At 38.9% G+C, this 25,398-nt stretch overlaps 1 protein-coding gene and 1 pseudogene across 2 annotated transcripts in view; both read right to left on the bottom strand.

The window, feature by feature from the left end:
• Window positions 1–8,709: 8,709 nt before the first annotated feature.
• LRRCC1 (leucine rich repeat and coiled-coil centrosomal protein 1) overlaps window positions 8,710–25,398 on the bottom strand; it is a 42,095-nt gene continuing 25,406 nt past the window's right edge. For both annotated transcript variants that reach the window (XM_058668768.1, XM_004588085.3), the window contains 11 exons: window positions 24,890–25,038; window positions 22,024–22,228; window positions 21,337–21,476; window positions 17,748–17,949; window positions 15,345–15,530; window positions 14,572–14,746; window positions 13,546–13,709; window positions 12,678–12,886; window positions 12,457–12,594; window positions 11,676–11,811; window positions 8,710–8,909 (listed from right to left, as the gene is read on the bottom strand). In XM_058668768.1, the coding sequence (XP_058524751.1) occupies window positions 8,787–8,909; window positions 11,676–11,811; window positions 12,457–12,594; window positions 12,678–12,886; window positions 13,546–13,709; window positions 14,572–14,746; window positions 15,345–15,530; window positions 17,748–17,949; window positions 21,337–21,476; window positions 22,024–22,228; window positions 24,890–25,038 (1,827 nt within the window). In that variant the 3' untranslated portion in view covers window positions 8,710–8,786. The remainder of the gene's footprint in view (window positions 8,910–11,675; window positions 11,812–12,456; window positions 12,595–12,677; window positions 12,887–13,545; window positions 13,710–14,571; window positions 14,747–15,344; window positions 15,531–17,747; window positions 17,950–21,336; window positions 21,477–22,023; window positions 22,229–24,889; window positions 25,039–25,398) is intronic.
• On the bottom strand, window positions 19,983–20,825 carry LOC105941992 (G1/S-specific cyclin-D2-like; annotated as a pseudogene).

Below are 25,398 nucleotides of genomic sequence, written 5' to 3'. Positions count from 1 at the left end.
AAAATCATGCAATTGATTCTCACATATTAGAAGGAAAAATTATACAGTGTTTGTTAAAAATGTGAAGTCTTGATTACAAACCTCAAAGATAAGATCAGCATTTGGTAGGAGAATCGGGTGTGTTGTCTGCATCCTTGTGTAATTCCAGATACTTCCCATGTACCCATTCTGTCAGAAACCCTGAATAGCCTAATGAAAAATAAGATGTTTTTGCTGAAAACCACTAGGAGGCAAAGATGGCTAAAATCTTTTTTTTTCCTTTTTTCAACTTTTTTTTTTTTACATTTCTGATCTTATGAAGTCAGAATATAAATAATTCTTCTGTGATGGGTCAATCTGACTGTGATTCCTACATGCTTTAGGCTATACAGATGACAGTACTCCAAAGCCTGTCAGTTATGACCACTTCTTTCTTCTGTTTCTGAAATGTCTTCTTCTTCTGTCTAAGATGTCTTCCCATCAAATATCCAGGCTCTGAGCAAATCAAGAAGATAAAGGTTAATTCTATATTGCAATAATTTGAACTAGACAACATTTCTTTGACTTTTGGGATCAATGGGTGGCTATAAACTTTGTTGAATGCAAGGCCCAGATCCTTGGCTAGTTCAGACGGCTGAGGGAGGGGAGGTAGAGATTACACATTGTGACATTGTGATTTATTAGTCCATGGTTCGTTGGACGGACACTATCTAACCCTTGTGGAATTTCACCTAGACCATTGTCACCAAGGTCCAGGAGCAATATAAACTATGTGTGGTTTTGCCATAATATATAGCTTCTTAACAAAACCCAATTAAGTTATATGGGTAAGCTGCTGATTTTTAAAGGGATTGATCCATTCAGAGGTCATGATTGGTTGGCATGTCCAGCTCTCAGCCATCCTTTGAGCTGACACACTGCCATGAAAAGGGTGTGTGTCTCAGCCTTCCTATTGTAATCTGCTAAATTAGAAAAAGTAAGGCTTGGCTTTGATTTTTGCTTTCAGAAAGTTACAACACAGAAGCACCTATTTTCTGGCTAAAAAACTAATCAAAAAGATATATTTCAGGGCTTGCTAATCCTGTTTCTATGATATGAAGTACTCTCTGCCCATTCATGACATGTGCAGAACAATAGGACAGATAAAGCCAAGACCTGGTTTTCAAATTTGTACCCTATAAATAGTGGCCACAGAAAATTCAGATTATCCATGAATTTAGAGAGATTTCAAATTTCATTTCATCACTTTTTCATCTGCTTTATTGGCTTATGAAAAAGAGCATATAGGGTCCGGTGTGATGGCTCGGTGGCTGAACCCTTGCCTTGCACCCACCAGGATTCCATATGGGTGCCGGTTCATGTCTCAGTTGGTTCACTTCCGATCCGACTCCCTGCTTGTGGCCTGGGAAGGCAGTGGAGAATGGCCCAAAGCTTTGGGACCCTGCACCCACATGGGAGACCCAGAAGAAGCTCCTGGCTTCTGGCTTTGGATCGGCTCAGCTGCAGCCACTGTGCCCACTTGAGAAGTGACCCAGTAGACAAAAGATCTTTCTGTCTCCGTCTCTGAAATGTGTAGGATGCTTCATCTAAGGGTCATGTGTATGCTTGAACAGTAACTACTCTTATAGGTAACAAAAGAAAGTAAATTATGGTCAGATATTTACCAAGAGTACATGCCTTTGAGACTTCTTGAAAAACACAATCACTCAGCAAAACTCTGTAAAACATTGTGAATATCGTTCCTTTCCAGTTTGAACCATACGAGATGGCTCCTCTCAAGAAGGGCAGCAAGAAAAACGGCAGTTCTGCCGTCAATGAGGGTGACGTGGAAATACACCGAGTGGGCTTCAAGAAGCAGGCTCCATGGGTCCTCAAAGAGATCCAGAAGTTTGCTGTGAAAAGATGAGAACCCCAGATGTGCACATTGAAACAAGGCTCAAGAAAGCTGTCTGAGCCAAAATGATAAGGGCCATCCCATACTGTACGGGCCAATGGAATGAGGAACGTCCCATTCCGCATCTGCGTGACATTGTCCAGAAAATGCATTGTGGGTGAAGAGTAGCCAAACAAGCTTTAGACTTTGGTTTCCTGTGTACCTGCCACCACTTTCAAAATCTACAGTCAATGTGGATGAGAACTAAATAATGTTGTAAGACTTACAAAACATTTATGAATATTAGCAGTTCTTTATAATGATATTGAAAGTCCTTGTAACCCTCCAAAACATAGGATTATGGCTTGTCCAGATAATAAGCTGTTTCACAAATGCCTGCTGTCCGCTAGATATCTGCCATTTAGGAACAGACTTACACCCTACATGTAGAACCTCAGAGCCAAACCCTTCACTAAGAGCCCATGTCCACTGAGTGTTGAAAAATTTTTATTACCAAAAAAAAGTTAAATCTAAGTCAAAAGCCTTACAGTCAAAAGAGGAAATATCACCATTATACAATGTATACACTAGTCCTTTTATTGCCTAGTACCATGAAATCTATACCACAAGATAAAAATAAAGTGCTCAAGATACTGATGAAAAGTGTATGAGGCCCCAGCTGCAGGCAACGGCCTAGCTTGCCTGGGCAAGTGTTACACTGCTGGGAGAAAAGCAACCAATAGCTGGCAGGCGTTCTGCGCCTGGTTAATGTTGCCTGTGTTCTGTGCCTGCATAGTTGCCTATTTTTTTTTTTTTTAAGATGTGGAGAAGGCAGGGAATGCTGGGCTGGCACACATCAGCCCAGCCCTATGCAGGAGTGGTGCAGATTCACGGGGGGAGGGAGTGTAGGGACCCCTTGGAGTGGAAGTGACTAAGAGAATGTTTAATGGAGAGGAATGACTTGTTGGGGCTTCCGTGGACTGGGCCACTGCACTTGCAGGTAGGTAAGGGAGCTGAGACTGGGTGATTTAGAGGGGAGAAAATGAAGGGCATGCCTGCGTCAGACCAAGGTATCTACATGGGAGACCTGAGCTGGACTGAGTAGCAACGCCCACCCCCCACTGGTGTATGCAGAAGTTGAAACTGGGGGGTGAGGCCTGCTAGGCTGGGGAATGTGGAGAGAAAAGAGTCAGAATCAAACAAGAGATGGAGGCGGTTGTCTCATCCACTTTCCTCCACTGCTCGACCCTCCCCACCCTAATTGGTCCACATGGGCATGCATCCTTCTTAACTACATAACATCATAAAAAATGAATTTATTATTAAAAATAATAAAAGAAAATCCATATATGTATGAACTACCTAAGTTTTTTTGCTATAATTGGTTTCTAATTTAAAATTTTTGGTTATAAAACATTTTTTATTGCTTATATTTCATTATCTAGCATCAGGGCTCTCTCAGATAATGGTCCATCTACTTGAGAAGAATGTGTACTCTGTTGTCATTGAATAGAACATTCTGTAAAATGTGCTAGACCAAATCAGTTTATGATGCCCAAGTGTTCTGTGACTTTCTTGGTTTCCTTCAGTTTGCTCTGGGAAATAAGGAGCATAAAGGACTGATATTTACAATCACAATTATTGGCAGGTATATTTTTACATTCAATTTTTTTTTACATTTAATTTTTGCTAGTGTATTTTGTGACTGCTAGTAGATACATATATATTTGTAGTTGTAATATCATCATGATGTATACATTTTTGTTCATGGGCTTATCAGCTATAATATATAATACATGGTGGGAAGTTTGTTCATTTAAATATTTTGTCTGTTTTTGAATTGTATCTTTAATTGAATTGTACATTATTTATATATTATTAGAATACAAATGTACAAATGTTTTAATCACATACAACTTAACAGATATTGTGTCATATTCTCTCTTCATTTTCCCTTTTGCTTTAAAGATTTACTTATTTTTATTGGAAAATCAGATTTACAGAGAGAAGGAGAGACAGAGAAAAAGATCTTCCATCCACTGGTTCACTCCCCAAGTGGCTGCAACAGCCAAAGCTGAGCCAATACAAAGCCAGGAGGCAGGAGCTTCTTCCAGGTCTCCCATGTGGGTATAGGGTCCCAAGGCTTTCCCAGTCACACACACAGGGAGCTAAAAGGGATATGGAACAGCTAGGACATAAACCAGCACCCATTTGGGATCCTGGACGAGGATTTAGCCACTAGGCTATCATGCCAGGCCCCTCCCTGTCTTTATTTTCTTAATAAAGTAATTAAAATATTTTCAATTATGATGAAATATCATTTATCAATTTTATACAAATAGTTTCCTGGGACGATCACTTATGATACCAAAGACTAAGTAGCTTGAACAACAAGGATGTGTTTTCTCACAATTTTGGAACTGAAAGTCCAAGATCAAAATACCGAGATGAAAGAACACTACTTGTTTTAGCGCTCGCTGGCAGCCATGTGACTGCTCCTGCACTACAAAAGCATTGTGTTTGTCTAAACAGCAGACTTGGCCTGCTGCCTGTATTTACCAGCTCTTTGTTTATACCATGCACATGTAATCTAACTGCTGATATTATTAAATGTTTGCTAGTTTGTGATTTGTTTTCTATGTTTATCAGATATTTGTTTTTTTTGGGGGGGGGGTTTCCCTATAGATTTCCTTTTGTCTGAAATCAGTTTTGTTGTTACTAAATTACTCTGTCATATTTTTACAATAGTATTACTGAGAAATGAGTCACACACCACACAGTCCATTGACGTAAGCTTTATAGTCTATTGGTTTTTAGTACAATGATGTAACAACTGCTTGTCATTCTACATTCAGTTACATAAATAGCCTATATTGAATATTCACATGTTGTAGCTTGCAGCAGTACTTCATTTCTTTTTATTAATAATCATATTCAATTGTATGAATACATCACATTTTATTTATCCATTTACCAGCTGGTGGAACATTTGGGTTACTTCTATCTTTTGATTGTTCTGAATAACACTGTTATGAGCATTTGCATATAAGTTTTTGTGGCCAAAATTTCTTCTAGGTTTATACCTACAGATGAAATTACTGGGTCATATGGTGTCTATGTTTAAACTTTTGAGGAACTGTTAGATTGTTTTCTAAAGTAACTCTGCTCATTTATATTGCTGTGAATAATGTATGAAGGTTCTGATTGCTCTGTATCCTTGTTAATACTTATTCCCATTTTTAAAGAAGTTGCTTTTTTTAAAATTTATTTTTATTGAAAAGGCAGATGTACAGAGAGGAGGAGAGACAAAGAGGAAGATCTTCCATCCGATGATTCACTCCCCAAGTGGCCGCAACAGTCAGTGCTGCGCCAATCCAAAGCAAGGAGCCAGGACTTCTTTCTGGGTCTCCACATGGGTGCAGGGTCCCAAAGCTTTGGGCCGTCCTCGACTGCTTTCCCAGGCCACAAGCAGGGAGCGGATTGGAAGTGGAGCTGCTGGGATTAGAACCGGCACCCATATGGGATCCTAGCGTGTTCAAGGTGAGGACTTTAGCCGCTACGCTGTAGCGTCAGGCCCTTGCATTTATTTTTATGTGGAAGGCAGATTTACAGAGAAAGAAGAGCCAGAGGGATATCCCATCTACTGGTTCACTCTAAACATTTATCCAAATAAGATTTACAAATACCCAAGAAGAATTTCAAAAAATGCTCAGTATCAATACTCATTGGAAAAATCCAAATCAAAACTCCAGTTACAGCACTTTTCCACACTGTAACGACAATTTACAGAAAGGGAATAGGAACCAGAGTCAAGGTGTGGTAGGCTGAGCCTTTGTGGTGCACACAGCCCATTCAGCACTGGTTGGAGTCCCTATTGCTCCAATTCTGATCCAGCTCCCTGCTTATGTGCCTGTAAAAGATGCAGCAGGGGGTAACAGGGTTTTCAATTTTCCTATATCCTTACTAAGACTGTTATTCTTTTCATTTCAATGATAGTCATTTTGATGTGCATAAAATACTATTATGGTTTTCATTTTGCATTCCCCTGAAGATTGGTAATATTGATCATGTTTTCATACTGGTCATTTATGTATCTTTGTACTCAAATTCTTTGCTCATTTTTTGGATTGTTTGTTATTGTATTTTAGAAGTTTTTTTATTTAACATTGCTGTAAAACTCTGGTGAAAAATGTGGAAATTCTATGCATAGATTTAATTATTTTGTAGCAAAAATAAATTTATCTTTTTTTTTTTAAAGATTTATTCATTTTATTACAGCCAGATATACAGAGGAGGAGAGACAGAGAGGAAGATCTTCCATCCGTGTTTCACTCCCCAAGTGAGCCACAACGGATGCGCGCCGATCCGAAGTCGGGAACCAGGAACCTCCTCCGGGTCTCCCACGTGGGTGCAGGGTCCCAATGCATTGGGCCGTCCTGGACTGCTTTCCCAGGCCACAAGCAGGGAGCTGGATGGGAAGTGGAGCTGCCGGGATTAGAACCGGCTCCCATATGGGATCCCGGGGCTTTCAAGGCGAGGACTTTAGCCGCTAGGCCACGCCGCCGGGCCCTATTTATTTTTTTTATTGCAAAGTCAGATATACAGAGAGGAGAGACAGAGAGGAATATCCTCCGTCCAAGGAGTCACTCCCCAAGTGAGCGCAATAGCTGGTGCTGTCCCAATCCGAAGACAGGGGCCAGGAACTTGCTCTGGGTCTCCCATGTAGGTGCAGGATCCCAGTATTCTTTGGAATCCCAGTATTCTTGGCCTGTCCTGGTTGCAGTAAAGCAGATGTAGTGGAAAAGAACGCCCCCTCCCACCCCCCACCCCGCCCCATCCTTGAGCTGCACTCACCAGAAATTTAGTCTTGGTTTGGAAGGGCTGGGCAGTCTTGGCAACCTGCCTATCCCCTTGGAATAGTATATTCCTTCACTGGGAGTAAAGGGAAGAAAAAAACCTCATCTCATCCATAATCACTCAGTGTGGAACTCCCACCAGTGCAAGGTGAGGGTGACAGCAAGGAGGGTTCCTGGCTCACTGCCAGACCTTTGTTGCTCATACTGACACTGATGTTGCTGTTCTTAACTATTTAAACAGGTAATAGTAAAAGAAACGCTACAACAGTTTTATTTCCTTCCTTCAAACTCATTTTTGTCATGTATTTTGCAACTGTCAAAAAATTCAACAAATTGTGGATTATTGCTCTTCTTCAAGTTATAAGAAGAAAAAAGTCTATACAAAACCTTACAAATCTCACCTTTTAGAATGCTCATTTTGGTGAGTTTAAGTCACTTTAACCTTTAGGATTTTATTTAAGACAGGTTGGCCAGGAATGCAATTTATCTTCATTCATCTGGAATGTCTTTTGCAGAACACTTTTGCCAGATCTGTAATTCTTGGTAGACAGCCTCTCTCCTTCTAGCATCTCAAATGCACCATCCATTACCTTCTGGCTTACATTATTTCTGAGGAGAGATTAGGTGTTATGTTGTTCTTCTGTGACGTATCATATTTTCTTGCCTCTTTCACTGTAATTAAACGTATCTGGGGTTTTGTTTATCTCCAGTTGAAATTTTCTTGCATCTTCAAGTTCATCATTTCTAATAAAATCTAGCAGTTTTTGGCTGTTACTTCTCCAAGTATTTTTTTTAAATCTTCCTTCCATAATTCTTATTATATGTGTTGCTATGACTGGTGACATAACAGACTTCAGTACAAGGTTATCTCTAAATAACTAAATGTTAATAAATGCTAAATAATTAGCGTTTTCTGGAAAGCATGTATTTTTGTCCTGGTTTCAGTTCCTTTCTAAAACAGCTATTAGTCTAAAACTTTTTTCAGAAATAGTTGAGGTGTTAAAAACATGAGTTTTGTTCCATATACACAGCAAAGAGGTGACAAAAATGCAACAATGGTAAACAACCGGATATGACATGAGTAAATTGCATCTAGCTGTAATATCAGCGTTTTCTTGAAATACACTGATTAGGGAGAGTGAGGATGCAACTGCAGTGTTCCGCTTTAGGGACAATATATTTATGAAGTTCTAGGTGTGATTTTTTAAAAATATATTTTTTATTAGGCAGATTTCACAGAAAGGAGAGACAAAGAGAAGATTTCTTATATCTACTGGTTTACTCCCTAAATGGCCACACTGGCTGGAGCTGAGCTGATCAGAAGCCAGGAGGGAGGTCCTTACAAGTCTCCCTTATGGGTACAGGAGACCAAGGACTTGAACCTTCCTCCACTGCTTTCCCAGGAACAAGCAGGCAGCTAGAGGGAAGTGGAGCAGCCAGGACAGGACTCAGCACTTAATGTGGGACGTTGATGCTTGCAGAGGCAGGATTAGCTAATAGAGCCATGACATTGCCCCACCCCCCACCTGGGCCCCACGTGTGCTCTTTAATGAGAAGTGATTTTTCATTATAAAAAAAGGGTTCAAATGAGTGATGTGGTGATGACTATATAGCTTTCCTCAGATGCCATATCTTATAATACAGATTTAAAATAATTTTTGACTATATTTATGAGTATTAAAAGAGTTGGAGCTATATCAACTAAAGGACAACCAATGAATATAATTTTCCATCAACACAATAAAGTAACAACAATGATTAAAACACTTTCCCTCATATAGTCCGAATACTATAGGCACATGTGTAATTACCAAATAATATATAGCGCAGAAACAAGAAGTGTTGTAAGTCTAATTATTGTGATAGGTTTTTCTAATACACATAATTGTCAAGTTTATTATGAAAACCTACATATACAATTAAGGAACACTTGATCAAAAGTCTTTAAAAAATATATTCATAATGAAATGTGTAGAAAGAGACATTTCAAAGTCATACAAGTTACTACTATTACAATATTTAATAATTTTTACAATAGGTCTGCTGGTCCATTTCAATTAAATTCATTCTCAAAACCATCACATTTCTTGCTGAATTTCACTTAGAGCAAAAGCAAGTTGCCTGATTTTTTCTTCCATTGCTTTTTTGTTTTTACATGTTTCTTCCAAAAGTCCACGCATTTCTTCTTCAACTCGATGAACCTAAACCAAATATGTGAATTTTTATTAAACAAAATATACTGTAAAACACACATTCTGAAATTAAAAAAAATCAATAGTTCATTTTTACGTATTTTGATTCATCTCAGGCAATAACATTAGTAAAAATGTAACTTGTCCGAATGTCCATAGGGAAAACAGCACAACGGGCTTTCACGTTTATCATCTAGCTCCCACAAGGGTTTTGTATAAAACGCATGATGATATATTTTAACTCTGTTAGAACTTGGAAAATTTATATAACATTGCATAGTCACTATTTTTTAAAGATTTATTTTGTTTATACTTTCAAGATTTATTTAGTTATTATTTTTAAAGATTTTATTTATTGATTTATTTACAAAGAGAAGGAGAGCTAGAGAGAGAATAGACCTTCCACCAGCTGGTTCACTCCCCAAATGGTCATAAAAGCCAGGGCTGGGTCAGACTGAAGCCAGAAGCCAGAAGCCAGGAGCTTTATCCAGGTCTCAAGCAGATGCATGGGCCCAAGGACTTGAGCCATTTTATGCTGCTTTGCTAAGCGTATTTGTAGGATTGGCCCAGCTCCAGCCATTATGGTCATTTGGGGAGAATCAGCAGAAAGAAGCTCTTTCAGTTTCTTGTTCCTCATCTGTCACTTTTTCAAATAAAATTAAATAAAAAAAATTCTTGGCAGATTTTAATACCTGAAAAATCTGCTGGCTGAAATAATTAACATTTTGACAAGTGATACCTCTTAATTCACTGTGATTAGCTCCAAAGCTCATCCTTTTCTTTGCATGGAATCCCAAAAGTAACATCAGGTCAACAAACACCTTTATGATTTTTATATAAAGCATTATGATGTGTTTTTGTTGAATTCTTTCCCTGGTTGAGTTTTGGATCTTCAGTCTTACAGATCCGTTGGTTTCTTATTATTTCAAAAGCAGGGGAAATGGTAGCTGACAAACATCCCCTCGCTGGTGGATCTCAGCCGAAGAATCATGTCACAGTCACCTGTGGAATTTTAAAAATATCTGAGCCTGACAAAAAGTGAACTAATAGTTCCTGACGGAAAGCACATGTGCATTACTGAAAAGCTGCACAGGTGGTCTTCAAGTTTACCTCCGATTTAGCATCACCTGAAATATCTGTCAGTGTTATCAGGATGAATAAGCTGTTAAAGCGTTTAACCCCAATATATAAAAAATACTTTGAGAACTTTCTGAAAGATAGCAATGGATTGACCCCAGAGTGGATCAGGAGGACAGGAGCAGCCTTGAATCCCAACCCCGGAGATTCCCGGATCCTTACTAAGGACCATCAGCATGGGCACCAAGGCCTATATCCCATCTGCCAAGGAGATCACGGGGAACTGCAGTGCCCTCGTAGGATGAGAACTCTGAAGTCATCTACTCTCTGTTGGACCTCCCACACAGGATGGAAGAAGCCCAAATCCTTCCACACAGGGTCCAAGGTCATCAGAACAACAGCTAGGAGCCCTGAGCAGTCCTCAGAAACAGAACAGTAAACCTCCTTCAGGACTCGGGAGAGGAGCTTTCTCTGGTCCTAATTTAGTACCAACTTTGGATCCCCAGCCTCTCTTGCAATGACCATCAGGGTCGCTCCGGAGCTCCCCGAAAATCAGATCAGACAGAGAGAGGACAATAAGCACAGCTTCCAGGAAACAGCTTGGACTCCCACACGCCTCACGAGGTAGGACACAGTCAGCTTGGACTCCCACACGCCTCACGAGGTAGGACACAGTCAGCTTGGACTCCCACACGCCTCACGAGGTAGGACTCAAAGGTGAGTCACTCCTCACGAAGGTTTTGAAGATTTCTCTGCACAACTCTCCTAAAACTGTTCCGTGCCTCAATTGTTAACATATGCCTTGTTAGAGTTATAAGCCTGTTTGAGTTATCCTAAAATTCGCCGAGTAAAAATCACGCTTCAATACTATAAGCTGCTAAATAGGAAAATGAAAATAGACATGAGACAGCTGAGTAGTACCTTATAACTATTTTAAGGTGTATAGCAGCCGGTTGTGTATAAACTGAAATTGAAATGTCAATCAAGTAGTCACAGGATGTGGTTAACAATTTGCATTTTCTAACACACTGGTAACTCAATACCATGTCAGTTAACTCTATGATGTTGTAAATTGTTGTTGATGCTGTGTTGTGGCTTTTCATTGGAGGGGATGCTATTCTGCCAGTTCTGCTTTCAGACCAGGGATGGTCTCCCAAGGAAACTGTTGAATTTATCTGGACAATAAGACACTGGCTTCTACGCATGGCACATGTCCGCAATGAAGGAATCATGACTGGATTTGAACTGTACTACTGCAACAATGTGGAGGAATCCAACATGGGAGGAGAGTTTGGGGAGGGGTTGGGGGAATCCCAGAGCCTATGAAACTGTGTCATAAAACAAAATAATAATTAAAAAAAAGATAGCACTGGATTATTTAATATTTAGTGATTTATGTTCTCTCTATGCTTGTGTGTAACCGAAGTGACACCCACTCTGGATTTGTTAACGATATGACAATTTTCATCCAGAGGGCATGGAGCAGGTACATACAGGGTCAAAGTCCCAATTCTAGTCCATTGTAATTATGTTCTATAAATAATCTGAACATTACCAGGCCTGGTTTCATGATAGTCTGACAACTTTCCTCTTATCCACTTGGTCATGAAATCATGCCATCTTTTCTTTATAATCATCAAAGTTTACTTAGCTATACATTTTAATACTGCTTACTGGCCTAAGCTATGCTTAACATACCTTTAAGTTTGCAGATTCAATGCACTTCTGCTTTTCGTTTGCCAGTTGTAACATTTCAGCTTTATGAGCTTCAACAATTGCATCAACTTGCTTTTTAAAGGCATCATCCATACAATGAAGCTTTTCTATCGCATCCCTTAGAAAGAAAAATACGAGGGTTGGCCTTTACGTGGGAGGGCATGTGAGGGGCAGAATATTCACTTATATATGTGTATACCACTCCATAGCTTTACATGAGAAGTGATGACTGTATACTTCTTACTCATCAAGATATCTCAACCTTCTACAATACTTTTAACCAGTCTGGCATACTTAGAAAGTTAAAAATCTTATTTCCTCTTGAGCATTTTATATAATCCAGACAATAATGGTAGTCAAGTGCAACCCCTTCCTCTTTGCTTCTCGGCTTGTGTAGGTTGACAGCTGTCCAGCTCTACTGTGGTCTCTTCAGGAACCCTCTGCCCTGGTCAAAAAGAATTTTCTGAACTCCACTTAAAATCAAAATTATTACTAGCTGCTTTCATGTAAACTGAGTTTAAAACAATAACCAGAGTTACAAAAACACTCCTATAAAAGTTTTTTAAAGCACTGTTTTACATATTCATAAACACATACCAACTTTATTTCTAACATTAAAGATAGATAGAAACTATTACTTCTCAATTTAAAGATGGAAATAACAAACTCGAATACTCTGTAAGTTTTTAAAACCTTTTTCTTTATATACATTTCACCCACCTCCTACAACCAATTCCTATATGCTTTAGGAATTAATGCTTACTTTTGTAGTTCAATACTTTTGTCTCTTTCTGCTTTAAGTTTCCTTTCCTTGTTTTCAAATTTTTCCTTCGCTTCTTTTACTTGTGTTTCAAGGTGACACAGAAGTTCTCCTTTATCACGCCATTTCTGATTAAGCGTGCTAATGCAAGAAGAAGTCATGTTAATACTGGACACATCAAATGATTAAACCTCGCGTCTCAGTGGGGAAATACTGTGTAATACCTGTAAGCTTTCCTAATTTCTTCAAGTTCCAATTCCTTTGCTTTCAATTGCTGCTTCAGTTTTTCTTTCCTTTCATTGTGTCTTTCCAATTGCTCAACTACGTTATCTAGTTGGGAAGATTTTTCATCAAGCTGTTCTTGCATACACTTTTCTTTCTCAGCCATCTTATCTTTTAATGCTTTGATTTGTTCATCTTTTTCTTGTACACACTTTGAGAAAAAATATCAGTGCTTTTTATTAATCTTAAATATTTTTTACATTCTGGTCATTAAAAAAAAAGATTTATCCATTTACAGGTGGATGGGTGACAAAGAGGAAATGGCAGAGCTCTTTTATCTGCTGGCTACTCCTCACATGGCTCCAAAGACCAGGCCTAAGGCAGCCTGGAGTTCTAACTGGTCTCCCAGGGGTGGCAGCTGCTCAAGCACCCTTCCTTGCCGTCCCAGGTAAAACAGCACGGAGGCAGTTTGGAAGCACAGTCGCTAGGGAACCGTATCAGCATTTTAACATGGGGTGCCATGCATGTGGTGGTTTAATCTGCTACCTGTTGCATCAAGACAGCACCATATTCTAGTTAGTTAAACATGGTTTTACTCATCTACATAAGCTGTTCGTTTTCTTAACTCCTCTTTATTGACACTATTTCCTGCTACCCAAAGCCATAATAAAAATTTCCATTACATTTTGAAGTACAATTTATTTTAATCTAATATTTTTAAGAGTGAAGGAACACAAAGTATAAAAGGAAATACATGATTGTCCTAAATTCCACAGTAATTGGGAATCACTGAGTCAGCATTTGCAAAATATTTGCATACACATTCTTTCAAACTTGCCATTTGCTCTTTTCCCCAAATGTCAAACTTACATCTTTTAATTTTCGAATGCTTTCAGTCTGATCTTCTATAATTTTGCTCTTTATTCTTAATGCATCACTATCACTTTCGTTCGCCTTTCGCAGAGATTCATTCTCTCGACATAAACTTTCAATTTGGCACTCTAATTTCCCACGATTTTGGGCTAGAGATGATCCTAAGACAACAAACACTGATAGTTACAAACTTTTCATTCAAATTGGAGGTTTTGAGATTTATGACAATCTAAAAATTTACAACTTAGAAAAACTGAATAAAAAAAGCATAGAATAGTATTGATACAATGCAGAAAAGGGATGTAAACAGAAAGGCTTTCTTCACACTGTGGCAATTTAAAAGTCTAAAACCATGGCTAAAATGAAAGCAGAAAAACAAGGCAGACAATACACTACCTAACTCATGCCATGGTATTCAAGCAGAATCGTACTATAATTCCTATAGGGAGTGCATCAATGAACAAAACTTCATTAAAGCCAGCATCTATCAGTTCATAATTTTTAAGGTATCTGTGAACACTACAAAAGTCTATTTCTTGCTTTATAGCGACTGGAAACAGAATGCAACTGTAGGCTTCTCTAAAAAGTGGTTTTCATTTTATACATTAGTTTACATTTCTGCAGGTACTATATGGTAAATGTTATAATCATCTTAAAAAGATGAAAATTATAATAACTATACCAATAATTAAAAATTATTAGTGTATAAAAAGAATTATTTTCTTAATTTATTCAGCTGTAGCACAGGTATCTGCAAAGATATATATGGTTTAGAAAGGTATCCAAATTAACATTTGGAAGAAAATTTTAAAAAATCATATCTATCTAACTTCTTAGATTGGCATAATAAATTGTTCCGCATCTTTCTAACAAGGCTTCGCCCATGTTTGGCGGACAATTCCTTTTTTAAACTTCCAGAGAAAACATCATCTTTTTTTGTTGGCTTTTCACCCTAAACACCAAGACTGGTTGGTTTACAAGATTGAGCTATATTTTTTTCTTTGACAATTTGAGAATTTTTACCCTGTTGGGCCAGTTCATATCCCCATACTTTTCTTTCTGTCCTTAAACCATAAATGAGTGATTCTTTTGCTGCTAGTTCCGAAATAAGCTGGACTTTTTCATGCTTGAGAAGTTCTATTTGAATACTCTTCTGCTTGTCATCTTCAATCAGAATTTCAACAGTGTTGATTTGATTCTGTATACCCCGTGAAATTATAAAAAAATAAGTTAGTAATTATCATAGTTAAGTGATTTAAATTTTTTAATTTTCGAATCATATAAAAACGTTATTTAAAACATACAAAACAAATGTAAATTCTGTGTCAGTTTCATTGATTTATTCTAAAACCATTTTACCTGTAATACTTAAAACTACTCAGAAAAAATGTATATCATTGGTTTAAAATAATTTCCAGGAGTAAATTAGTTAATTTGTTTTAAATTACTATAACCATGACCAACTCTAAATCTGGGCAATACAAATGGTGTTACTGATATCTTCAAACCATTTGACTAATCACCTTTGTTGCATTATTCCACTATTGCTGCCTATTAACATGTTTTATAAACTGAATTTACTTAGAAAATTTTGAAAAAAATGAATTTACCTATTGTACTTATTTTTATGTAAGCAATTCACTGAGTTTAGCTTCTTTCATTATATTATTTCTCATAAATAATGTTATATAATTAGGAACACTGAGAAGTTCATTTTACATATTTTTAAAAATCACAATACACTTGAGAAAATGACATGAAAAATTAAACAAAGGAAATATATTACAAAATCTTACTTGCAAATTTGCTGCTGTTTCCTGTTTTAATTTAGAAACTTCCGCGAGTTTGGTTTTTTGTTCCTTCACCATACTGGTCAGATCTTTAATTAAAGAGGAAGACTCATTTTCTTTTCGTTGAGCCCAAATAAGAGCATGTTTACTCTTTGCTAACTCAGTTGCAACATTTTCAAAACCATCTTTAACCTGTAGTTCAAAATCGCATTATAAACAACTGTCCTCCAAATAACTAGAAAACATGGGCTTCTGGGACCAGTTTGTTATCTCTCAATTTTAAATCATACAGTTATAGCAATAGAATAAATTTCACAAATAGTTTGTTTCAATCTACTAACTTCCATGTGTTGAGATAGGTCCAGGGAAGTTACATATTTTCCCATAGGTAACCCAGTGAATTATTGGCATATCTAAAATAATTCATTCATCTGAAAATGTTTACAGAGACTGTTATGTGACAAATGTTGGCTGAGGGGCTGGAAAGCATCAATGACCAGCACAGACTGAGGCTCTGCCTTTGTAAGGTTACCCTGCAGTGTAAGAGCTGATGAGGTAAGAGCAAGCATATATAGCCAATAGGTTAATGCTAATTACATGTTTGTGTGAAAACAGGTTACAGGGACGTGAAGTGCTGGGAGATGCCAGTTCATTTTCAATGGTGCAGAAATTAAGAAGAAGCATCTAGAGACAAGGAAAGTGTGCAAATATGCAGAGAAGCATGTTCTGGGTAGGAGTGTGCCTATGGGCATGTTGGAGGAAAAGCGGGAGGCTATTATCACAGGAGCTGCATGAAGGGCAAGTAGTAGCAGGTACAGTCAAAGGGACAGGTTGTCAATAGTTCTGACTATTATTCTTAATGAGACGGATGGCAGACGGAGGTCTCTACAGAGAGGAATTGTGATTCAATTTACAGTTTAAGAAAACTCAAGCTACTATGTTCACTCAAACAGAAATGGGTGACAAGGTTGGAAATAGGAAGACCAACTAAAAGATTGTTTTAATAATAGATGTGGAAGACAATATGACCACTATCAAAGCATTGGTAACAGGTGAAAAGAAATGATTAACTATGCTTCAAAAAAACAAATGGTGAGTCAATTTTTTCAAAGTGTCAAAAAAAGGAAAAGCCAACAAATGCTCTGAGGATTTTGCATTTTAGCACCCAGAAGGATGGAGTTGTCATTCAATAGGAGACTTCTGAAGCAGGTTCTGGGGAGAAAAATCAGTAGTTACAGATTTTAAATGGGTAATTAAATGTCAAAGTATGGAATTCAGGTAAAGGTCCAAGCTTGGGTACAAAACAAATAAGTTTACCAAGAGAATGAATGTGTCTAGAAAAGAAAAAGGATTTGCAGATCAAAATTTGGGCATCCCAATAATGAAACTTAGGGGAAAATAGGAAATTAACAAAGTAAATAGAAAAACAAGTGACAGAAACAGAAGAAACCACAGAGATGTGGTACACTGGAAACCAACTGAAAAAAAATCAGGAGAAAAGAGAAACTAACTACCTCAAATACTGCTGTGAGGTCACACCAGATGAGGACTAAACTGACACACAGATCCCAAAGTATGCAGGCTGCTGGTGGTTTTGACTAGAGCAATGCAAGTGTAGCAAACAGATAACAGCATAACCAGAAGTCAGAGGGGACAGACGGAGAAAAATGAGACGGTAAAATATATCTAAGCAGTAAACGGAAACATGGAAATGAGGCAGCAGTCAGAGATGGGATGGAAAGAATTTTGAGATGGAAGAAACCACAACATGTTGCATGATGAAGGGAATGAGCCGACTGACGAAACTGCTGAAGAAAGTAAGAGGGAAGAGCTGCTGAACCCTTATCCTCAGGGGGGCAAGAGGAAAACAGATCTACCTATACGATGGGGCTGACGCAGGAGAAAGATGGCTCTTCCACAGTCCGGGCTGTCAAACTCTGTCAAAGGCTGGGATAGCACATTGTTGGGATCTAAAGCTCTGGGCAAATTGTCTCTATTATAAATAGTAAAGTGTGCCTTTGCACTGAAAAAGCAGCCTGAAATAATATGTAAGTAAATGAGCCAGGCTCTTCTCCAATAGAACTTTGTTTAAACCAATAGGCAATGGAGTACACTTGCCCTGGAAGCTTTGATGAGGGTTCAAGGTAACAGTGAACTCAGGTTCTCTAATCTCTGTTCCAGTACTCTTTACTTTACCATTTATAATCTTTCTTTTGCAAGAACAATCAAGAATATTATTTGAACAAATTAAGGCTTTACCGCTGTATGTGATTTGCTTAAAAACATCTGGCCAATGTGTAAACAGAACTAAGATTCTAAAACAAAGTCATTTTATCAAATCATTATTTTGAGCATTCTTACATTAATTAATGTACATTAATTAATGTACATTCTTACAATAATTCTTACATTCTTAAATCTCCTGGCTTCAAGGGTTAAGGCAATACGGAATTCATTTTCTAAGTCCATATACTGCTGGTTTAATAAATCAATTTTCTCTTGATAATCTTTTATCTCTTGCTCATGTTTTCTCTTTTCCTTGGCTATTTCTTTGGCTAAGGCATCCTGGAATTCAGCTTCAGAAATAAATTCCCTTGTTTCAAGTTCCTTTCTGGAATGAGAAAAAAAAGCAAAAATTAAAGGATGCTGTTTACTTCAAAAGAAAATTTCTGAAGGTTCTTAAAAAATTCTCAATATCCTATATAGACCACTGTGAATTTAGCACGAGCTACTCAGTTGTACACTGTGCATTGGTAGGTACGTACATTTAATGGTAAGGGGCTGACAGAGGCAGGTTGAACATTAACCTCCCTCAGAACTGCTTCCATGAATCTGAAAGTCTTTAGGTGCGTCTGCAGAAGTTAAGTTCTACTGCATGCATCTCTCTCTTTTTTTTTTAAGATTTATTTTTTATTACTAAGTCAGACATACAGAGAGGAGGAGAGAGAGAGGAAGATCTTCCATCCAATGATTCACTCCCCAAGTGGCTGCAACGGCCAGTGCTATGCCAATCCAAAGCCAGGAATCAGGAACCTGTTCCAGATCTCCCACGCGGGTGCAGGGTCCCAAGGCTTTGGGCCGTCCTCGACTGCTTTCCCAGGCCACAAGCAGGGAGCTGGATGGGAAGTGGAGCTGCCGGGATTAGAACTGGCGCCCATATGGGATTCCGGCACGTTCAAGGCGAGGACTTTAGCCACTAGGCCATGGTGCTGGGTCTGCCATCTCTTTTTTTTTTAATGTGTCTTGGAATGCAGCTGGAATAAATACAATTTGACTGGCATTTGTTGCTTAATAGATAAGCCAGGTTTAAATATGAAATCATTTATGAATTTTTCAGAGGTCAATTTCTTATTTAAATGTAAGATCATCCCTTATATTTTACGGAGTTTTCCACCATTTTTCCAGCAAAAAACTGTTACTTCCAGTTTTGGTATCTTTAAACCAGAATGCACACTTAAAATATCTGTAAAGGAAACTAGGTGCACATTTTGCTATTTTTCTGATTTTCTACCAGTCTTCCAGTTGTTTCCTCTATACTTAGGATGCAATTTCTTCCAGAGGATCGAAATTTACCTTATGCATTAAAAACTCAAGTAAATATAAATCAAAATAGAGTGGGAATAAATACAATGAACTTACAGCGATCATACAATTTAACCGGTAAGTCACTAAGGAGAAAGGGAGCTAAAAATGTTTCAGTTGCTATGGACTCTATAGAGCAGGGGCTGGCAAAATCTGGACTGAGATGCATTTTGCTATTTTAAAATATACTTCTATCAGAAGGTACTCTTGGCCATTTGTTTATATATTGTCCAAGAGTACTTTTGTGCTTACTTAAGCAAACTTAGGTATAACATGGCCTGTAAAGTCTGAAATATTTTCTATGAATCCTTTCATAGAAGTGGGTTGAATTCTACTTCAGAGCCATAAAGAATCCTGACCAGCTTGATAAGTAGTTACTTAAGAGATAATGTCAACAGTTATAGAATGACCTTTTTTTTTTCCGGCAAGCACTTTTACCTTGACTTCTACACAGTCCCACAACACCTGTTTGCATATACAAGGGTTTTCCTTATGTTGTACTTCTGAATAGTCACCGAACACTTTAAATGATGCTGTTTTGACAGAATCTTTCTCTCTCATTTCTAACAGATCTTTAAATATGCTCTAGCGGGGGAGCAGATCTCCCTCCAATAAAATTTCATCTTTTTTTTTTTTTTTTTTTAAAGATTTATTCATTTTATTACAGCCAGATATACAGAGAGGAGGAGAGACAGAGAGGAAGGTCTTCCATCCGATGATTCACTCCCCAAGTGATCCGCAACGGGCCGGTGCGCGCCAATCCGATGCCGGGAACCTGGAACCTCTTCCGGGTCTCCCATGCGGGTGCAGTGTCCCAATGCATTGGGCCGTCCTCAACTGCTTTCCCAGGCCACAAGCAGGGAGCTGGATGGGAAGTGGAGCTGCCGGGATTAGAACCGGTGCCCATATGGGATCCCGGGGCTTTCAAGGCGAGGACTTTAGCCGCTAGGCCACGCCGCCGGGCCCTAAAATTTCATCTTTAAGCACAGAGAACAAAGCATAAGTAGAGAGAGGAGCGAGTAATGAAGAGTGTGCCTCTCGTGCCCGGCCCACCTGGCAGCCTCACAGGTTGCCGTCCTGCACGTCCGTAGGGGTGCTGGCTTGGTCCAGTTCATCCTCGGACTTGACTGCATCACCTTGCTCCTGATGGAACTACTGCACACTGCTGAGCAGCACGGCCTCAATCTGCCCCTGGCTGGCTTTGAGACAATCCATGTCTCTGTGATCTTGGCGAGCAGCTCAGTCAGGGCATCACAAACGAGTGAGCTCACTTCTTTGTCTTGCTGGAGCCCGCAGATAGCTGCCCCCACGCTTCCAGTTGCAATCAGCCACAGCAGGTACATGGGGAACTTGAAGTCGGAGGTGCAGATAGTGATGAAGACCTGTGTGCTCTTGCAGATCAGACAGCTTTTCCCTGTGCTGGGGGCAGTCTGCATGGGATGTGCTTGATGAAGTCATGGGGGCGGGGTTGGTGACAGTCACCAGCTTCCACTTTAACTTGCACAGCACCACCAGTTCCCACTCCCGGAGCTCCTGGGGCCTGATGGAGTTGTCGGTGTAAATGCCCAGCTTCTCTGTCATCAGCGGGATGGTCACTTTGAACTTGGAGGCCAGGAACATGTAGACTGCGCCCAGCAGTTTCAGATGCGTCTTGGGAGTGGCCACGCCCGCCAGGAAGCGGTCTAGGTAATTCATGGCCGGTGGAAGACCTCCTGCTCATTCTTCCTCACAGACCTTCAGCATCCAAGTGGCCACCATCTTGCACGTGTAGTGCTGAATGTCCTTTTGCATGCACTTGAAGTAGGAGCCCCACGGAAGGTAGTGCTCCTCGATGGGGAGCAAGTTTTGCAGGACATAGTCGTCCAGCAGATTACACAGGTCCCCCTTGCAGCACAGCAGCTCCATGGCCAGCCAGGGGACCCTCATTCCTCTGCTTTCTTCAGACTAGAAGTTTTTTTTTTTTGTTTTAAAGGGAGTAGGGGAAAAATTCCTCTTACCTTTGGCTAAATAGGGAGCTTTTGGGGTGTAGGGAGAAGGCAAAGGCAGAGGGAGAAGCGGAGGAGCAGAGAACACAGTGGGCTACAAGAGCCTGGGGGCCGCCTGCCTCATGGCCGTCCTTCCCACAAACTTATACTGATTGACTGTTAGATGGGTCTGGAGAAATGCACAGTAATTTTCGGTGTTGTAAGCCCAGAGCTCAAATGTGGACAATAAAGTACCCACTTGTTTAAGTCCTTGTTATACAGGTGATTTTAATCCATACATGAATGAAGTGTTTTCCACGGGTTAATTCTGTCAGATTTCATCAACGCTCAATCACAGCTGTTAGACACTGGGGAGGGGCAGGGTGAGAACGGGCGGGGAAAATCAGTGACGCTCTAAAGTCTCAGTGTTTCCCCAATCCCTTATTCCTTACCTGTGTTCCTGCTGTCTCAAGGCAAGGAGTTCATGAAGCTGTTGTACTTGTTCCTTCTCCTGATGAAGGGAAGTCCTGAGTAAGTTTATTTCTCTATCAGCAGCTGCAGCTTTGAGTTCCACCTCTTGGAGAAGTCTCATCTGAGTAAGTTGAGTAAAATACGCACAATTATAGTGTTTAGATAATATCTTCTGTTTTTAATTGCATTTTCCAGAAGAAACATATTTCTAAAATGATACAATTTAGTGATTAAGTCGGCTTTTAAAACTGACTAAATTACAGATGTTCTAGTCACACACAAAGCATGGCCTGGGAAGCATTAGCCACGACGTTAGTATTAATGATTGTTTATTTGTATCACAGATTATTCATGGTAACTTCCATTCAGAAAGTATGCCAGTGAAGTTCTTTCAAGTACCACAAAGACTTAAAAAAAAAAAAAAAAACTGTCAGAATAGAAGCCCAAGTATTTGAAGCATTTCCACTCACTGTGTATTCGCTTGCAGTCTTAGACACAATTCAACAGGTTACAGGACTGACATGGCTAATATATTTAAATGAATAATAATTTCATTTCTGCACATGGCCTAACTGCTTTAATTTTGCTACAGAGTAGAGCCCGTTCCAGTACGGAAGTGAAGAGTTTGTATTAATTCATGTCACTGAAACAGCAAAATACAGAGATACCTGCGCAGCCTGCTGCTGCCCTTTTTGCCTCTCCATTTTTTCTAACGCTTTCTCCAGGGTCCTTAAGTGTCTAATGTGATCCTCTTGTTGATCTCTTGCTTTAATTAATTCAATACTCAGCTTTTTAATTTCATTTTGAAGTCTGTGAACCATAATTTCAAGTTGTGCTTTGGAATTTCTCTCTTTAAAAATGATATCCTTTAATCTGAAATGGAAATCATATGTGCAATTAAGTATGTTTTATATAGTACATGATAAAAATATGTAAGATGATGACTTAAAGTTTGTTTCAAAACAATACAATATGCCTTTCCCCATCACTGAAACTAAAAGTGTCCACACGAAAAATATTCTACATAAACTAACAAAGCTTATGTGAGCTTTACTGAACAGCTAAACTTTACCGAGCACCTAATTTGTGCCAGTAAACAAGATATGACACAGTCTGCCATGAAGAATTCAGCACTTAGCAGAGGAGACAGACATGGATGCATTTATAAAGCCACACAATGATGCTTTAGGAAGAGCCACTGTTCTTTCCCGTGTCTTCCCCAAATACCAAGTATTGATCTCAGTATTCTTTAAGTTAAAAATTCTTTGATTACAACTGAAAACTACTCTTAATGAGTTTAAATAAAAAGGGGAAATTTACTAACATAATCAAATTTAGGGCAAAGAGAAAAAAAAAAACCAAACAAAAACAATAACCCACTGTTGTTAGTGACTGAGTGTTTGCATCTGGCCTAACAGATAGATCCCTGTGACCCTGATCTGGACACCTGCTTCTGGTTCTTCCTTTCCCAACTTCCCGCTAATGTGGACCCTGGGAGGTGGCAGTGAAGGTCTGAATAACTAAGTTGCTCCTTCTCAAAGTGAGACCTGAATTGAGCTGTTGGGCTTAGATAGTGCTAGCATTAGGGAAGTCAACCAGCAGATTTGAGTTCTTGATTTCTTGAATCAATTACCAAAATAAATAAATAAATAAATAAACCTCTTAAGTCTCTAGCTTCTGCGGTGGCCGGATGCTGATGGCACACTGTTAGCACAAGCAAGCAGGATGCCTCTGCCCAAGCACACATGCTGATCCTAGGGCACTTAGAAGACACAGAGGCCTGGCATTTTTGTTAGATAGATGAACAGATCTGGTCACCAAGGATGACGCGACAATAAAGATAGCACAGCGGATAAAATCCAGTTTTTTTAGACAACACACTTACTACATGGAACCAAGATGTTACATCCTGTAGTAGACCCCAGGGTTAAAGTCCCTGCTATGGCAAACAAAGAAGCATTTCAAGATGGTGAAGATCTAATCTCAAACAAATACATGGAGTTTAGGTAAGAGTAATCAGAAAAGGCTAAAGGTGATTATTTTTTTCCCCAAGAAAATAGCATGCATGTAACAAGAAAAAAGAGAATAATAATACACAGGTTAAGAAACGATAAGATGATGTATGCGCAAAGTCTTTCAAATTAAACAGAATGAAGGTAGCAGTTTCAACACAGATTCTTCTAATATTCAATTAAATACCTATGAACAAAATAAAGCTAAAATTCATACATGTATAGCTAAAAAATGACATAATGCCAAAATTGAAAGATAAATGGAAGTAAACTGGAATAAAACTCCTAGAACACACTCAGATGTGGGCGGGGGGAGAACCAAAGATACAGCCCCTTTTTCTCCTTGTCCATGACTCACAGGGTCTCTATAAATCTGTCATTACACAATACTGGTTAATTGTACACTTACTGTAACCCTGATTACAGCTTGTGTTAATTACAAAATACTACATCAGTGGCACAAAAGCTTACCAGCTAAATGCTTAAAAGACCTTGAGAACTGGGCAGAGACCTGTGGATATCAACTAATCATAGAAATGAGATCTTATATGGAGATCTTACTGTACAACCAAACAGGAATCAGAGCCAAGAGAAATTCCCCAAACTCTGTAGCCAAATAGGAAGTGTAGCAACTGAGTGTTCATTCAGCGCCAGGAAGAGAAAACCCAGCAGATAATTATCTGGGGCAAATGTTACAACCATTACAAGAAAAGTGTAACTTTTGAATTTCAGAAAACAGAGGGCAAAACATTACAAATTATAAAACTGTAATTTAGAAATCTTACATCATTATAGAATGGAGTAATATCTGCATTAAACAATACTGGAAAAAGAAACAACAGATTAAGATGGGAGACAGAAGGAAACAGAGAAACCATTCAGAAACCTGTGTTATCTGATACCAAAACCTGTTGTAGAAGGCACATGTGTGACCAGAGATGTAACATCACACACAAACCTTAAAGTCTGTCAACTCCTGTCCTTTGCAGAATCTGGCACTTTACAAAATACGTTTGTTAAATCCTGCTTTATGATTTTTTAAAAATTATTCAAAAATTGCAATCAGAGAGAGGAAGAGATAGAGAAGCAAATCTAACCACAGGTTCCTTTCCCAGTTGTAGGCAGCTGCCAGGGCTGGGCCAGGCCAAAGCCAGGAGCCAGGAACTCCAAACTAGCCTTCCCATAGGTGGCAAGGTCCCCAGGCACGTTAGCAGGAAACCGCATAGGAAGCTGACTCAAATTGACATTCTGAAGTGAGAGGCTAGTGTTGCAAGTAGCAGCTTAATGCGCTGCACCATGACGGCCTAAACCCAGCTTAAGGACACAACAAATTAATTTCTCACTTATGTAACAATAAATCACTAAACTGAATATAAAGTTGGTTCAAATCATACTAAAAGTCTGGTCAAAATCAAAGCAAAATCACATTGTTTCTCATCACACTGCATTTCAAGTATCACAGTTCCAAGGTCAACATTCCTAAGTCATGAGCTATCTCCAGGCCTATACACTTTCCTCTTACCTATCTGTGGTTAGCAGAGCAAGACTGTGAACATCTTTTTTTTCACTTGCTTGTTTATGAAGTTTATCAATGTAATCCATAAGTTTCTTTTCAGCTTGTTCAGCTTTCCATCTCATTTCTCTCTCTTGGTCTAGCTGTTCAACAAGGCACTGAAAGAAATCGATAATGTTATGTAAACTTGAAAACACTACCACTTGCTCATTGCCTCAATATTCAGTAATAATAGTACCTTTTTGAAAGAGCTGTACTGAGAATTAAAAAATTAATGGAAGTAATGTATACGCTGACCGTTTATAAACAGAATATTGTTGTCATAACAATATTTATGATTTTTTCCTCAACCATTAAGAATAATGTGGAGAAAATTAATGGGAGAAGTATGAAATATTTTAAAACACAATTGTCTTCAGAGAAGAGTACAGGGTACAATAAAAAAATGAACACTGGGGCCAGTGCAGCTCAATAGGCTAAACCCCTCCTGCAAGTGCCAGCATTCCAACTGGGCACTG

This window comes from Ochotona princeps, chromosome 9 (genome assembly GCF_030435755.1).
Source record: "Ochotona princeps isolate mOchPri1 chromosome 9, mOchPri1.hap1, whole genome shotgun sequence".
In the NCBI taxonomy this organism is placed as follows: Eukaryota; Metazoa; Chordata; class Mammalia; order Lagomorpha; family Ochotonidae; genus Ochotona; species Ochotona princeps.
This window is presented reverse-complemented; position numbering and strand designations above follow the sequence as displayed.